This window comes from Varroa destructor, unplaced genomic scaffold, assembly GCF_002443255.2.
Source record: "Varroa destructor unplaced genomic scaffold, Vdes_3.0 BEIS01000003.1, whole genome shotgun sequence".
NCBI lineage: Eukaryota > Metazoa > Arthropoda > Arachnida > Mesostigmata > Varroidae > Varroa > Varroa destructor.
In genome coordinates, this window is record NW_019211456.1 from 1,046,706 (window position 1) to 1,063,545 (window position 16,840).

At 38.9% G+C, this 16,840-nt stretch overlaps 1 protein-coding gene and 1 long non-coding RNA gene across 15 annotated transcripts in view; one reads left to right on the forward strand and one right to left on the reverse strand.

Annotated features, from left to right (window-relative positions):
• Positions 1 to 16,840, reverse strand: part of LOC111246953 (uncharacterized) — a 63,767-nt gene that overhangs the window by 12,686 nt on the left and 34,241 nt on the right. For 10 of the 14 annotated variants that reach the window (XR_015325079.1, XM_086985488.1, XM_086985482.1 and 7 more), the window contains 18 exons: positions 15,881 to 16,053; positions 14,975 to 15,117; positions 14,415 to 14,546; positions 13,583 to 13,690; positions 12,036 to 12,097; positions 11,767 to 11,834; positions 11,354 to 11,505; positions 10,806 to 10,891; positions 10,361 to 10,481; positions 7,473 to 7,695; positions 7,112 to 7,260; positions 6,488 to 6,622; positions 6,075 to 6,178; positions 4,647 to 4,862; positions 4,278 to 4,553; positions 3,922 to 4,068; positions 3,318 to 3,449; positions 2,508 to 2,614 (listed from right to left, as the gene is read on the reverse strand). Coding sequence is in view for 13 of the 14 variants with exons in the window: in XM_086985488.1 (XP_086841614.1) it covers positions 2,508 to 2,614; positions 3,318 to 3,449; positions 3,922 to 4,068; positions 4,278 to 4,553; positions 4,647 to 4,862; positions 6,075 to 6,178; positions 6,488 to 6,622; positions 7,112 to 7,260; positions 7,473 to 7,695; positions 10,361 to 10,481; positions 10,806 to 10,891; positions 11,354 to 11,505; positions 11,767 to 11,834; positions 12,036 to 12,097; positions 13,583 to 13,690; positions 14,415 to 14,546; positions 14,975 to 15,117; positions 15,881 to 16,053 (2,534 nt within the window). In the remaining variant the exon portion in view is untranslated. Of the gene's footprint in view, positions 1 to 812; positions 2,317 to 2,507; positions 2,615 to 3,317; positions 3,450 to 3,921; positions 4,069 to 4,277; positions 4,554 to 4,646; positions 4,863 to 6,074; positions 6,179 to 6,487; positions 6,623 to 7,111; positions 7,261 to 7,472; positions 7,696 to 10,360; positions 10,482 to 10,805; positions 10,892 to 11,353; positions 11,506 to 11,766; positions 11,835 to 12,035; positions 12,098 to 13,582; positions 13,691 to 14,414; positions 14,547 to 14,974; positions 15,118 to 15,880; positions 16,054 to 16,840 lie in introns of those variants that run through there. The other 4 variants (XM_022797400.2, XM_022797401.2, XM_086985489.1 and 1 more) reach the window with 4 other exon arrangements.
• LOC147756363 (uncharacterized) lies at positions 2,191 to 3,860 on the forward strand. The gene is made up of 2 exons (XR_015325083.1): positions 2,191 to 2,331; positions 2,848 to 3,860. It is a non-coding gene; the product is annotated as an uncharacterized LOC147756363 (long non-coding RNA).

Here is a 16,840-nt window from a genome sequence, read left to right on the forward strand (position 1 = left end):
AATACAAGGAAACAAAAATAGAAAACCCAAAAGCCTTCTGGTGTATTTTCATAGTCATGTGCACATACAAAAACACCCCGAAGTTTATTTGATTTGATGGACGCCTATCCTTCAGAGGCTGACGTTTTCGGGAACGTAGCGGGCACAGTTAATACGTCGGTCGAAGCCGAAGGCCTATATATAAGTACATTAAAGATATAAATACTACGCAAAAAATCATAGACTATCCAAAATGATGGTTCGACATACAATGCGTATACTTTTGTAAAGTTAGAAACATAGACACTAATGATGCAATACGATGGGTTAACAACACAGTTTTAAATATAGCGTGAAATTGTTGTCATTTTATATAATACTTCAACTGCTTTAACAACTCAAGTAAACTTTCGGAGTCAAGTGTTGAATATGACATCAGGTGCCTTTAAAAGATTTACGCCGAGTGGGTCTGATTGAGCTTATTAGGGATTCATACACGTCTATGTTTCAAGATTTACGTCCCATATTACCGTTAAGCATTCCATTAGACAGCTAACCGCAGTACAAATCGAAATTTGCGTATGTCTGGGTTTGGATCTAGATCCACCTAGACACAACATGTTCCTAAGATCAGCAGGCAAATACCCACTAAGCGATCACGGCGGCCTCTCAATGAACCTATGACTTATTGTAACCTATTTTGCAAGTTAGAAAACCTACGTAGACGTACAGCATTATAAAGTTTATTTTTTAAACGATCATAAATATAGATTGCATTGTATCCAATATGTATATATATATATATATATATATATATACTAAGCGCATTGCAATTGAAATGGTACCGTATATTACACATGGTTTATTATAATGCTTCATTCATAACGTGTACATGTTTTCTATATATCTTTGCCAAGCATAAACGACCGCGCGCACGAGTATGTTAAATGGCTTCCTGCTGTGCAGGTGTATAATTTGGTCAATTCTGTAAAACGTAAGCTCTATCATCATATCTACGTTATAACTAACACTGATTTGAACATAAAGTTCATTATTCATAGGTAATGAATATAAAAGGGCCTGACATATGGCCGCTCATTCGATGTATCCATGCCATCGGAGTCTCATGTTACTGCAAAAGGTTGCCTGCAGGTGTTAAACTTGTGTGCATGTTACGTATTTTCGTTGTATGTCGAAATTCAACAATGTGTTTCAATCTCATTCTTTATTTTCAAGCACCTTGTTATTGAATAACGCGAGTGCTATCTAACGTATGCAGCAGATCAAAAGTTTGAATGTTATCTTGAGAAAGAAAATCGTTTCCGCTAGAACTGAACTTCTGTCTCTTTCGCCAGTACAAATTCGGGACTCTTAAATTGAACAAAAGGAAAAGTTGTAAATTTCTCTTAAATTATATATTGCCGTTTCGCTCAAATTATCAATGAGGAGATGCTGCACCTATACATGATGTGAAAAGAACAACAGAAACCTCCTCCATTCCGAGTAGTCTAGAGCTCACTGCATGTACAATTTCTGCGTTGTTGAGTATAATCGATTCAACTGTAACAACCGATTCCAATATACAAGAAGAATACTGTATACGTAACTAACAGTAATATCGCGACAAAGCAACGTATCAAGTCTCAGCATCTTCATGACAACTCGATTTTTGTGATGACCGTTGGGAAATATACGCTTACTTGAACGACAAATAGATTAAATGTCATAGAGTTTGTAGTGGTATGATAATTTTTAATATACGTCATTGGGATCTTCGCGCAGGTTGGCCACGGTGTTATGCCATAAATTGTTGTTTGTTACTGGTTACAACTTTCTACAGAATTATGCTAATACGTTAATGTTAAGTTAATTTCTAATAAAACTCCTCATGAAGTTCCTCTTCGCCGAGTGACTTGATCGCAACCGTATCGCGACTCTTAGTACTAACGAATCATTGATGTTATTTCTAGTGCAACATTTATTTATAAGCTATTTAGTAGACGTCTGTGATAAATGGACTGCGATTTCGACGCGAATGTATGTACACAATAGGGTGAATTTGGAAAGCAGCGGATACCCATTCAACAAGTATGTCAGCTAAAGGGTACAAGATTATCATCCCTATAAGGCGTAATAGTTGGCGGCTACCACTAACATTAAGATTCCGAATAATAATACTAGTGACATCACATTTACAGTAATAGTAAGTCAGGTGCTTCTTCGTCTGGAGCGATAAGGGATGTATGCTGTGCGCACAAAATGGAGGAAAGCCATGACGTTAGTGCGCTTTGCGACTGGAGCGCCATCGTATGGCAGAGAAATGGGCGGTCGCGCTTTCTGAACAGTAAAAGAGTAAATATTAAATTTGTGAACTTGGATAAATATTTTTATTGTTGAAAAACTAACTTAACCCAGAGGAATGATCGAAGCCACCTATATCCGTAACGTTATAATTTAACGGTGCATCCATATCATGCTTCTTTAGACGAATTCGCTACACAGCGCATTGTTTTACCTCGGCTACTTACCTCCGGACTTGCTCATTTTTAACGAGAAAAGAGAGACAAAATTTTGTGGGCGCTTTTCGGTTGGGCTCAGCGCCGACGTAGACTTCGATGTTCTCTGCAAGCCACTCCTGAAATTGTCGGACCATTCAAATGTTGAATCGAGATGTTAGACCTTATATGTTGCTTGAATAACTTATTGTGGATAGCTGCTTCCGACATGTTTTGTATTATTATAGGCACTAACCCGACGAACTGCATTCCCTTTGCTGCTAGCGTTTGAACTTGACTTTTCAGAAGCGTCGGTCGCTTTAGCCCATGTGGCGTGCTATATTGACCTACGACCCGCCCTTTATGTTTTCAGATATCTCTAATGCTACTATCACCATGGTCGTGAACTCCATAAGAAGCCGAGTACGCGTTGTCTTTTTAAACATTCAAGATATCTGCTACCAAACATCTACTTCTATTCCTAACTTACATCGCTTACAGGCGCAAGATGCGCCAATTCAAGTGAAATACTTTTCTTATATCTGCACTAAAATCAGTCACCATCAGATGCGGTATCTGTGTTGATAAGTTGAAACGATGTATGCCAAAACATGTTTTTTTTTCAACCAAGCTGCTATCCGATCAGAGGTTTGCAAACGAGTAGTTAGGAAATCGTAGCTAATGTTTCATTATAAATTATAATTATTATTAGTCAATTCATAAGAAATTTCATACGACGCGTTAATAGGAGGCTAACGATGCAAAACAAAGTTTCAATGCAACACAAAATGACGCGCGCCCCTTGATTCAATAATGCTGTAATTTATGACAGTTTCGCTTTACCTTAAGAATTCTTTTTTCTTTAAGGCTTTTGTCCTTGCTATCCTTTCTCTCCTTGACGATCTGCAGGGCCGCACGTGCAAACTCCATAGAAACTTTATTGAACTTCTTAGAACTTGCTTCCGCAAACGGCACCTGTTAATGTATTCCAGTAATAGGCAAGTAATTACTTTCTGACAACTCATTTAACACAGCATTTAACTAATATTGTAACTGCAATGTCCTTCTAAACATTAAAAGGCCCATGAGTGTTTCAATTGGCTTGTTTTTAAAAAATAACCTGCAAAGTATACTATTGTAGGGATATGTACAGGTGGCCGTAAGATTACGAATTTCGTTGTACATTGCATATCACCAAACAACAGGAAAACTTCAAGGATTGGTTACTTGAGCCTAAGTAGAATAATCAAAAGCAGGTCGGCATGCAATAAAAAGCAAATGCCGTTAAAAAATAGCTTGATTGCGTATGTTAAAACACTACTTAATGAATTCCCTATATCATAAGAATAAAACGAGCAAATCTCAAACAGTATTTTCTTTTGTGAATATCTATGCTGTTGTTATTTAGACGCTAAACGTATCTCTGTATAACCTTGCATTAGTTTACCTCCGATGCGTTGGCCAGCGGTTGTTTGACGTTGTTTCGGAAATTAATGACATCGTCGTAAATATAATTTCTTTTTACCAGAAGGTAGTTTCCTTTTGCGAACTCCGTATCCCAGTCAGTCCACCGAAGGACCGCGCGGAAGACGGACTGCAATTTCGCAGAAACAGGATAAAAGTGTACTGTATACAGTAATCGCTTAAGGTATGCGTTATTAGTTAATACACTGAAACAAGAACTGAATAAGGGTAATTATGTAATAGGATAATAATATGATTATTATCACTGGTGCTTAAGTATGGTTGTAGATGATTCAACACCCATCTTTGAAACGTTGTGAACGAATAAATTGATGATACCTCTGAATGGTGCAGTGGTCTCTCGAGTTGCTGATCACAGATCACCTCAAATACGGCAAGTGTGTTTGCTAAGTCAGCGAGCTTCAGCTGCGCCCTAACTGAACGGCATAGCCCTAGGGCAGTCATAGATGGAGTTAACTTAATATTTAGACAACGACCCCACTCCCTGTTGTAGATGTGTACACCGACAAGGATATCGCCCGCTGGACGTTGAGCCACCCTCGCTTCTCGAAGTTCGGCCATTAACCGTTGAATCTCACGTTCTTTTGCCACCACCTACATCATGGTTATTTGGAAAGTTCGTCACATATTAATATGGCCTGTGAAAATAACCATTAGTGCCAATAAGGTTACAAAATGTCTCCCCACCTCTTGCGAGACGTCGAAAAGGAAACAGAAGTGGTTGAGTAGATCCGCCGCTATTGTCAGACTATAATTCGTTTCCGCAAGAGACGTTGTTGGTGTTTGGGTAGGGTCTCGATATCCCCGCGATGTTGGTGATTCTTTGAAGAGTATAGTTGGACCAAAGATCGTGGCCAGATTTATTTCGGTCATTAAATTTACCTCGTGACGGTCTGCGATTGCCTTTAATTCAGAAATTGAATTATACAACGTACTTGGAAGCCGGAGCGAGGTAATGTTTTTGGGAGGCAAATCTACGTATCGGACGCGTGTTTTGTACAGCTGTATCAGCGTGTATAGTGTGTACAATTGTAGGATGGGTTCTTACTACTTATTTCTCTCTATTCTCACTATACTCTCGCATGGTATATAGAGTTTTCCGCAGTATTTAGAAATATTCGCCGCTTATGTGCTTGTTATACAATTGTCCAGGGAGTCTGCATTGGCCACGATTAGCGTTAGATACTTCTTTCAAATGCACTCTGCGATGAAACGTTCGTACTCGTGCGAACAGCCTAACCTATATCATTTCTTCTCCACAATTTGTAATGACTACTTTGAAATGATAGTTCGTCTGTGTGGTGTCCATATTCTCGGCGTTCGTTTATTCTTACATGAAGTTAACTTTTATCCGTCAAACGCAATAGTTTTATGATAAGGTTGTCACATCTGCTGCTTTCTTTTAAGGCTTGCTTAGCGACAGTGTATGTACTACATCTATGCATTAGTGTGCGCAGGGTGCTTTGTCATAATTGAGACAGACATGGTTGATCTGCCATTTTTAGGCTAGAGGAACGAGCTATCATGGCCTAGGTAAGAAAGTTAGAAATATGAACGGAGGTCAGCTATTTTCGAATACCTTTATCTGTTGTGATTAAAAAAGAAGATTAAAACCTTATTCTTTGTTCGAAGTTCGAAATTGCAATTTTTTAATGTAAAGGATCCTTGAGTGACATTTAACAAATCTGCACTGCCCAATATCGCTTTATAAGCAACTGTTACTGGAAAGTAGTCTGCGGACTTTTCCAAAATGACCTGTTAGCTGTCGAATCGAAGTGGTAGCTCGCGTAAACGGACGTTATATCCAATAAGCCTAATTTCTCGAAGCAACACTTTTACCACATGTAAAGCAATTCTTTGAGCTATCTATTTTAGTTCATTCGAAAAAGATCGAATTTAGAAGGAGCATTATTATGGCGATGATGATTTTTAGGTAATCGCTTTAGATGACATGATGTACCGTCGTCAGCGTGCAAGATGAACACGCCTGATTGGTCCTGTTTTTTAATGCGGTCCTTTAAGTGAAAAATAGCGGCGGGTGCGGTGAATGTCTCAGCTCTGTAGATATACGTTGGAGACGTTGTGAAGTAGTGCATTTTCTTTTACCAATAATACCTTCAGGTGTGAGCATAGATAACGAAGCGTGGCGCATTCTACCGTCGGCAACTCCGAGATGATGTCTTTTAGGCGCGGTAGGCGCTCGTCCAGGCTTTCAATCTCTGAAAAAGCGATGTAACGGTGAAAAAGTAAAGGCCGAATCGAGATCCTATTATGCAGAAGTCAACGATTCTGGGATACAACTAAGGTAATGTACCGTAACACCAAAAACTATGTATATTTTAATGTGATTAAGGTAAAAGAACTAAGAATGGTCGGGATGAGTCATTAGCAGTATCGCTCGAGACGTATTCCTATCAAACTGGAAAAGTTTCGTCCTTTAATATGACAAATATAATACCGAATGCTAAACAAACGAAGAATGCTTAAAAATAAAAAAACGAAATAAATAAATATATAAATATATTTACTGGAACACTTGATCCATGAATCGTAAAGGCGTTGGGTTAACAGACAGTCATCAAAAGAACGCAGAAAGCGGCGGAGGACATTTGCAACGTCGTGAGCTGAATAATCTTCCGGTACTAAGTGAACGTCCCATGCGTCTGACATACGTAAAGAAAACAACAGAGAAAGAGAAAGTTAATAGTTCCAAATAAACTTAAGCAATATCTTTAACCTGGTAACTCCTGACAGTAAATTATTTGGTCCGGCTATTTTAGACATTTGCATAAAGATAGTTGGATGAAGGTGCACGATATATTCACCCCTTTTTCTAGCCTGAACGCATTCGAGTGGTAATTGGCGTAAAGGTGAGATAGATAATTTTTGCAAAAATCTCAAACGAAATTAAAAATTCTTAATTGTATTCATGTGATCCTGTGAATAATAATGTTTAGGACTCTTCAAAAAATAGGAAAAAAATCACAAATAAATTTACGTTCTCTTATTTTTCTAAATCTTGAAACTCTAACACAAGAGTGGGCATTTGAAGCACAGCAGCGATGCAAGTATTAATATCGTTACTGAATTATTAAATTATATATTAAACACATGTTTAGAATGCTTGTTTAATATCGGGATTTAATACGAACTTCGTTTGAGTGCTTCGACGAGTCGTTCGATTTTTACTTGAGACCCAGGCAGACGATAAACTCCTATCAGATCCGAGCCATGTGCCGAAACGAAGTTTACACATTTCTCAACGGCTAGCGGCACGTTTTCCGTATTCAGGTATTGCTCGCTACCAACAAACAGATGACGTAATTGAAGGAGATAACATTATTATTTCTTCCAGATCAATATGCCGTTTCAGTGTTAAATTATCCCTCATAATTTTAGCCAAGTCCAAAAAATCATCTAGTCACAGCCCGCTGATCAAAAGCGTAAAATCAATAATGTCATTTTATATTCGTTACATACATCGCAAGTTTCTTACCTTATTACTAAACGTACCTTAAAAGCTTCTTATCTAGGTAAGTTGTGTGTGTTTTTTCAAGTAAGTCGAACCAGGCAAGCGTTTCATGCGATGCTGGGCCCCGAAGATATATAGTTTGACCAGGAAGCACAATGTGAAAAATGCGGTCCATTGGTGGAGATCCACCACTACTACTGGGCAGCGTTGGGCTGCTAGAAGAAACGTCGCCGCCCCCCATCCCTTGCGATGCGGGGGTCCACTCTGAGATAGCGAGCCAATAAAAGCCAATATAGTTGCTATTAAAACATGCTTAAAATATATATACACCCTAAAACAAAATAATTGTATATAAATGAATTTTGACTATTTTACTATTTTGTTCATAAAACGCTTCTGTTCGCATACGGAAATACATCTATGACTTTTCCTTCGCTGAAGATCGGACAGAATTTTCTCTTTTATTTTTGCGTTTTTTTACATTTTTCTGAATAGTTTAATTCTGCCGAAGCACGTATGCAAATCGTAGGTAATCACTAGTCAGCTACTGGGTGCTATCAAAAAACTAAATGGTTTTTGCTCTATGATTATTTATCAATTGAAATTTAATGAATTTTTCAATATTGGTTTGGTGCATTATTTATATACTGACTTAACAATAAAGATATTGGCTTGTGCATAAGTTTTATTCATTTGCTTCTTTTTCCTTTACCTCTTCGCTGTCTGTTTATCTTTATAAGCTTTTTGAAAGTACGTTCTCTCTCCACCATAAACCTGTCGTACTTTTATTGTGTAACAAACGGAATTTTACCTTAAAACAATAGATTTTCTTCGTATATTTTACACATTTGCTATATTTTTCCCTTTGCCAACGCCAAAAATCTGCGGTGACAACCCGCAATGTTTGTGCGTATGCGAGGCCGCTTCTAGGCCCCAGAGAAATATTTGAAAGTGGTCTGCGAAGTTCAATACTAAAAGCATCTCGGGACTGGAGAGGATGTACCCCCCCCCCTCCCTCCCCTGCCGTTGAAAGATGAAGAAAGATAATCGGCAAAGGATTCGTAAATTGATCGAGAAGACAAGCGTATGTGTTGTAAACGTAGGGTTGATGGAACAATTTTGGGACAGTTTAAAGAAGACAAAATGAAATTGAGTATATTTTTTCCATTTAAGCACATCGTTTGGATCTACAGTAAAGAAACGGAGCTTGTACATATGTCTAGAAAATAGAAAAGACAATTTAAGCAGGCGTTTGTAATTCCCTAAATTTCGATTACATATTACAATTATGATTGAGTATCTTGCAAGTTTATCCAGCATTTATTCTCGAAAGAAAGTACGAAAAGGTACCGCTAAAAACGCACACAGACGATACATACATTCGTACCGGTCAATGGAGGAGAAATAGAGAAACATCAGTGCCGCTTGGGTTCCATTTACATAACGAGTGTTTAAACGTGAAAAGTTCAAGGAATAAAAACAGAGGGCGAACATTTATGAAATGTGTTTAAATGAAATATGGATTGCCGTTCAATTAAAAACATAATAATAGTAACGCTAGTGAAAATTATAATGGAATTGCAAGAAGAAACACACGAGATAATTGCAACGAGTCAAAAGCATTAGTCAAATGACGTCCCGAACTAAAATAAAAACCTCCGACTTACGAGGCCTCTAACTGTTCTGACCTTATCACCTAGGATTGGGCCACTCAAAACCAACTTAATGAGATTGATTACAATGGATATTAACACAAACATACTGGAAAACAATACAGACGTTAATGAATACAATTGCGACCATGGTAGTTACATAATAAACAAATTTGCCCATCATTGAACAATAAGCTTCAAGGCAGGTCGTTTCGAAAACTGCGGATGATAACAACAAAAGAATACTACTACAGACTGAGTTCACACGAGGGGCTAATGGATCGAAGTAAGTAAGAACGGCATACCATGCTAATTTCGAATTGGACTTGTATATTAAAAACATACAAATGGAGAAACCTACCGATAACCAATTTTCTATCTACTACCTACCAACACAATCATATAGCTCTTATATGGCGAACTCCAATTTGGAATAATTTTTCAGATTGCAATATCCCCAAGGCATTAGTACAACTTAGCAGTCTCGATTGTAGGAATAAACGATCATTTACGCAAACAAATAGAAGCTAAAAATGCAAAAAAGCTTTACAAACTCGTTTTGATGCGGCTGTGGAGTATGGTCGCCATACACATTTACAGAGCAGGATTTGCTAGCTTATAGACTATTAAAGGTCGAACATCCCAAACTTCTCGAAAACGTCTTGATCAACTAGCCAGCAATACAGGAAAATGCATGAATCGTTTGATTCAATTGGATCCGCCTTTGAGATCGATCAATGGTACACGATCGATACGTTAAAGCCAAGGTAAGCGCATACCCTACTTGTCAGAGTAATGCCCAGTGTTTTACTATATGACGACGACGACGATGAATCGCCGTCAACCAATTGAGACATTAGCCTTTGAAGTACACCATTGTGTGGAATATATTGTTGGATAATTTAATCTAGCTTATTATATTTATTTATGTACGTTTCATTGGAAGAGCTGTTTGCAACGTTAGTTATGTGTGGCAATAAAGTTGTAATAAATAAAAGTAAATGAAAATAATACCTAAGAGATCCGACACCCATTGTAACCCTCACTATAAACGAATTCTGAAACAAACTTCAGTATTCTAACGGTGTGCAGAAAACTGTTAAATGTGATTTTTATTTAATTGCCAGATAGATGGACGACATATAACGTGTGTGTTCGTAATATAAATACTGTAGTATCCTCACAAACGAAAAATCCGTTCCTGTGTCCAGAGTCAGGCTGTGTTACGGCACTATTGATGTAATGCATTGTCATTATTCGTTTCAAAATATACGAACCAACAGCCTTAGCTTTGCGAAGGTCAATTGTCACATTGGCGGGCACGGTCATTGTCCTTGTGGTTCCGTCCAGGGTCGCCGCATCATTATCCTGGCGCTCCGCTAGAATCGGCGTGAACTCCTAATCGTCTCAAACGTGCAAGGATACGAATCGGTTAGAACTGAGGACGCAGAGCAACGAATCAACCTTCCAGTGGAAAAAAATCTAACTACGGCAGTCTCGTCACAGGACCGGTAGAAATTCATTTACTAGCATTCAGTTAACTCTCAGTTAATTTCTATTTATACTAGATGATATTGGAGTAACACGTGGGATATGCATTGCGTATACTAAGAAACCCGGCTCATATATTACACCGATTCTACTATGATTATGTACTACGTCATTTTCTGCTTAACAGAGTTGCTATTTACGTCTGTGTTCATTCAGGCCACTTAGGCTAACCTTTCCGTGAATTACGGCTTTGACATTCTGCCAGTCTCCCGATGCAGAGTAGCGACACCATAGTATGCCAGACGCCCAGATCTCACCTGCTCATTAAGCAATGCACTGTATAAGTGAGTACAGATATAAGTATTTTACCGCTATACGATATTTTTTAATTATCTTGCTGCCTGGACTAGCAAGACAGGGTTTGTGTCAAAGGGAAGACCCTCTAAAACTAGACTCTTTTGCAATCACTGCGGTTTAACAGAACTTCGCTCGTTTCATGACATCGCGCGGTGTGCGTTAGCGGTCAGTTAGAAAAATCCTCAGAATGATTGGTTTACGAATGATTGGTTGGGGACGACACACAGGTCTCGCAAGAAAAGACCTAAAATCAATCAATACTAATAACTGAACGATTTCCTATTGAAAACGAATTAAGGATGCGTTTGAGCAGATCTAATCGTTTAACTGACATTCTAATGTGTGAAGTTAAATCTTGCTAACTATTATTCGGTCGTGGACAATTGTGTCTTTCGGCCAACTTCAGGTCACGGTATTATTACCTTGCAGTTGAAGACAAGGGGGATTAAATGATTGATTCACTCTTCGGAGGAACTCAGCTCGCTCGATAGCCGAAGTGAACCCAAGACTTCGACTCACTCCATTTGCTCGAACATCGATTAAAAAAAGGTTCGGTGCACTCTTTGACGAGGGACTGTAGCAAGCGCAAATAACAACCAATGGTATTATAACGCTAAGACGTAAGAAAATCCATGGAAAATTAAACCATTTTTCTTCCGATTTTTTCTCTGAATAGTGCGCTTTCTTTATTGGACGGTACGAACAGTTCTGGTTTAATGCATGATACGATAGTTAAAATATTAGCGTGCTTTTTGCTATAAAATCACTGTATTATGAACATCAAAACTAATTATGATGATAATGGGCTCGAACCAAGGTATCATTTGCCACGTACCAAATATCCCTCCTCGCCAGTAAGAGAGTGACCTCGTCAAAACTAAGGCATAATGATGGGCTTGTCATCTGAAATATAAACATGCCTCGTAGTAGGTTCGTACTCATTAAATAGGCGCAGATTATACGTCTTCATTAATTATTGATCGATCATGATTCACGAGGCCCTAATGGGTCTTCGCAGGCATAATAAAGGTAAACATTGGCTAATGGATTTCCTGTCAACTCGCATGAAAACATTTAGAAGCGAAAGAAAAAAAGTGAACGAACCAAATCGTTATCATATAGTTTGAGGAAGCCATCTCCAATGACGCATAACCGCTGACAGTAATCTGCAATAGACGTATGTATTTAAAAATTAAAATTATACGAAACAAGAGCAGTTTGCTAGGCTTCGAAATATAGATTCGTCAGGCTTTCTATACCTGAATACTTCAAGCACTCTAGGCCACACAACGCAAGGTCTTTTATTTTTAGAAACGGTAGAATAATATACATTAACCTTTTTGATACAGTGATATGTTAGCATGTGAAGAATTTCACTCTGTGTCAATTATGTGTGTTTAGGTCGTTCTCTAGAATCCCTGTAATCTCCCTCGAAGGAATTTCCGTTCGACTGTTTATGGCAATCATATTTGACTGTTTTTGAAATAGGTTTCGGACTCAGTCATAGAAATGCTTTGTTGAATTTTTCGGGAATTTCCTTAAACGTCTGAAAATAGTGCGACATAACTTGGGTGAGACGTCTAACTCTCTGGAGCTGACTGACTATCGGCCACTGCAAGTTATATAACTTTGTCCGCGTTGTCTCCCATAGTCGCCGTGACGGGTCACCCAGAACAAGCATTGCCGTCAAATTGCATTGTTTCGTACGACACGAAACTGTCGGCATCGCTTGTGCAGTACACGTTGACATAAAGCCTTATCCTCGGGGCCCTTCTGCAGTAATAGCACCACCTGCGGGCACCTGATTAATTTAGAACGTATCGCAGACTTTTTGATAGCCTAGCTCTGTTTGTCAGAGACGAGAATAGAGATCTTTTACACAGCACCGTTCGAATGTTCTAAAATTAAGCGTCTGAATAGCAGATAAGAAAGACAATGCCGAACCGCATTGGCACAGGCTAGCTTCTAGCCGACAAGAAGCAGGCGACTATACCATTTTGATACATCTTTTATAGGTATGAGATGTAACGATTAGACCCGTACTCATCTGGTACATAACCATTCAATACAATAATTGTGATTGTTACGTAATTTACGTGGCTATTACGTAGAGCGCATTTGATGCTTCTCCGTTTAGATTAACATAAGCGTCCTAAGCTAAATATTCTAGGTTGATTTTAATATTTTACACATTATAATACAAGACGAGGCAAAAGCTTGGATCATTTGAGAAAATCTATTTTGGCAAGTCTTTATGCATTTGCATCTGTTAAAATTGCAGCGAACGTGCTACATGAAGGGCGTATCGAACTCCACATTTGTAACAAGGCCATAGTCCTATAATAATAATACTACGTTATAGGCATACTATAGGGAACTGTGATTCTATTCAATATATCATTTAATAGGCCAGAGTAGCCTTTTTTATAGCTATTGAATTCTAGGCACATGCTAACGCCATTATAACAACATCGTAATATAGAAATGAATAGTATTAAGGTGCCCCTATTAAAAATATGCTGCAGAATTATAGGCAACAATTTGCGTAACTTTTGCTTCTTCTAAATAGAGATTTTTTTTTTTAAATTATCATGATTTTCGCTCCACCCTCTATAAAAAATTAACTTTCTGTCTGCTATAAAAGGATGCACCTTTTCGTCCGTCAAGTTGATTGAAGTAGAGCACCATTCCATCATTGGTATCGCTATCAGCGGAATTCGAATCCCAACTTTCCGAGGAAATAGTCGCCGTTGCACTCTCTGTGAAAAAGGGAATTCAAGGAGAAGTATAGCTGTAGTATTAAGTTATGTAGCTATATAGTGCATCACTGTTCCAGCACTGCAATTTGTTCCGGCCTCAGAGTACCATAAACACTATACATACACCATCTACGGGTATTTATGTTGTGCGACGAGAACCTTAACACTTGTGTCGAAAGATAGGTTCCAGTTATTGCTCATTGGCAGTGGATGACTTAGGCGTATTTGGTTTCTAAATGCGCGACTAGGGTTGACGGCCATGCCTTTTTAATAGTTTGTGATCCTTGAATCCGCAGATGCTAAATTTAATATCCATACGGTGCAGTAATTAAACTAGCCGGTGAAAAAACTTTCCAACTTATACGTTAATCTTGAAATAAAAAATTATGTTCATGTTGAATGGGAGCACTGTTGCAGCTAGTGGTTAAGGTCCTTTCTTTTGTTAGTTGGGCCCCTACAGATAATCCGAAAAACCTAAACTAATATAGGATTCTAGAGCAAAGAGAAAAATTCTATTTTAAGCACGCTCAAGTTCAGCTAGCCACAGATGGTATAGTAAGATATCTTTATTAAGAAGATAAAATTATTAAAAAGATCCAAGAGAACAGCCGAAGAGGGCGAAACATTGCACCACTGCCAACCGAACAAAGACTAACAAGATAGTTTACGTAATTAAATTCAAATATCAATAAAACACTTTTGGGGGAATTGTTGTGAAACTAACGTTTTCGCATGAGTTTGCTAGAAATCTTAATAGCCGATGAAAAAATTCTGCTTCCGCTTCGTTGATGTAAACCTGACCCAGTTAGTCCGCTCGAAGGAAGTTTTCCACTAGGCGAGTGCTTCAGTGGAGAGGCTGCAACAGAAACGCATACGCCAGGAAACTTAGAAGGTCTTGGGCAGCTGACGAAGTTCAGCGCACACAGACGTGCGCCTTCACAGCAACAAAGCCTGTTGAAGTCGATCATTCTCGGAGTCTTTTTAGGTGGCAAACATTTTTCCGTTAACTCTGTCCGGTGACTGACTACTTACCACAAAACCATCAATGGCCTGGTTATGGAGCTATCTTTGACGAGAGGCGTTGAATACTTGCTCGAAAATTAAGTCGTTGTAAGTTGCTTTGTTAGTTCGGGTGTTCTCAACAATTGCATTAAGTCAACGTAAGTTCGATTAAGGCTATATCTATATATATATACCACACAGTATGGCCCAAAGAAAAGTAATTATTGCGTCTACGAATAAATCGGTCGTTTTTCTTCGCGAACACAGCGAAATTCAACTTACGGAATGCAAGAGACATTGAGGGCATCGAACTAGGATCAGTACTTCCATCTTCGGAACTGCCCATCAGCTCGCGGTGCGGAATATCACAATTGCGGATCTGGTTTGTGTCTAAATACCACGACGTTAGAGAATTACCTCTTTCTCTGTAAAAGACATCAACCATGACTTCGCCAACTCAATACACTAAGGTAGTACTAAAAATTAATGTATTATTTGAAAAAGTATATGTACTACTGCTCGAACTAGACCTCCGTTCGGCCGTTCTGTACAATAGCCGTACAATAGCCGACGCCTGTTTCCGGTACTCCAGCCATTTCTACGTAGAGTGCAAGTGTCTGCTTTTGTATTAAGGCTGACGTATAAGAAAAGGTTGCCAGAGATTTTGCAAAGCGTGACACATCCTACAGGTGCCGAACAAATAACCCGCTCTCGAGAGTGAGTGTACTCAAAATCGATGCTAGCAAACCGGTAGTTTCATGAACACACCGAAAGTACGTTCTATATTAGGTTGTCACTGTACACGATTAGCAGTCCTCAGGAGGTGATTTATATATAATCACTTTGTCAGGCCATTGTCGGAAGAAACGGCTTCACAGGTCATAATTATAAATTATATTGCCTCGAGCAGGCAGCTGAAGTGTATGAACTGTAACTCAAGCGAATGAGGATCCGCAAGAAAATGATTACCCCAGGACAATGCTATGCCAATTCAGTGCTGAGGGTACGCTAGACCCGGTTGGAGATAATGCCATTTTTTGTAAAGAAAATCTATTTAGCTTGATGGAGTTTGCATGGACCTGAAAGTGAAATGCATTCTAAGCTTCGTAGATATGGAGTACCCGATTCGTTTAATTTAATCGTAATCCATTCGAGTAAAGTATGGTAACGAATATAACGGATACTCACGATAATACAGATTCTTTTACCGGCGAAGCGCTTGTATTTTGGAGAGAGAACTTGCGATGCTCATTGAAAGGACGTGATCGAGGAGCTGTTACTTCAGTTTTGGGAGGTAACGGCGGCGGAGCTTTTTGGCGGGGCGCAGGGACCGGCGGGGGTTGGTGGTTAGTGGCTACCATCTGTAAAAAAATGCCGCGAATAAGGCGATAGCCCTGTACTGCTGTGAAGTACGCTGAACTCATTTAGTTGATCGCAATATCATCAAGCCCCCACTTTCGCTTGCGTATTTGCTGTTTCTTACGGTGGAAGACGACGATGACTACGGCGACGTGGAAGTCGTGTCTGACTTTTCAGAGAAGGAGGAAGCGATAGAGAGACAGAGAGAAGGGGGAACGCTGCACAAAAAGTGAACGAGATCGAGCATATTTCTGCTGATTGCGTGCCGTTCGTAGGCCCAGCGTTGTAAGGTGCTCCCGATAAGGTTGTCCAGATACGCTCTAATGGTTACGTTGCTTGCAATTTTAGCTTTTGAGACCTTTGATCTGGCACGCATTAAAATTTAGACCTGCCAGATTTATTTGTTAGCGTCTTTGAACCAAACTACAACGAGTCCAGACAGTTTCCAGCTTAATTACAGCTTGTAAAAGCTTGCAACCAAAGTTCTCTAAATGAATGAATGTCACGTAGGTCGTCTTTCGTCAAGAAAATGTTTTTGAATTAATTGGTATATATGTATGTGAAATTCTCTTGACTGAACGTCCTAATACATTTTCTTTGGATCACAACTATTAAAAAGATAAAAAATTTCAATTTTATGAGAATACTTTGAGAGAAGATGCAGACGTTAAATCGCATCACGAACGAACATCATTTTTTGTATTGCTTACCGCATATTTTGACATACGAATAATATGGCCAAATTGCACACCCCCTTGAGGGGAAAGATCGAAATATATAAATCGATTT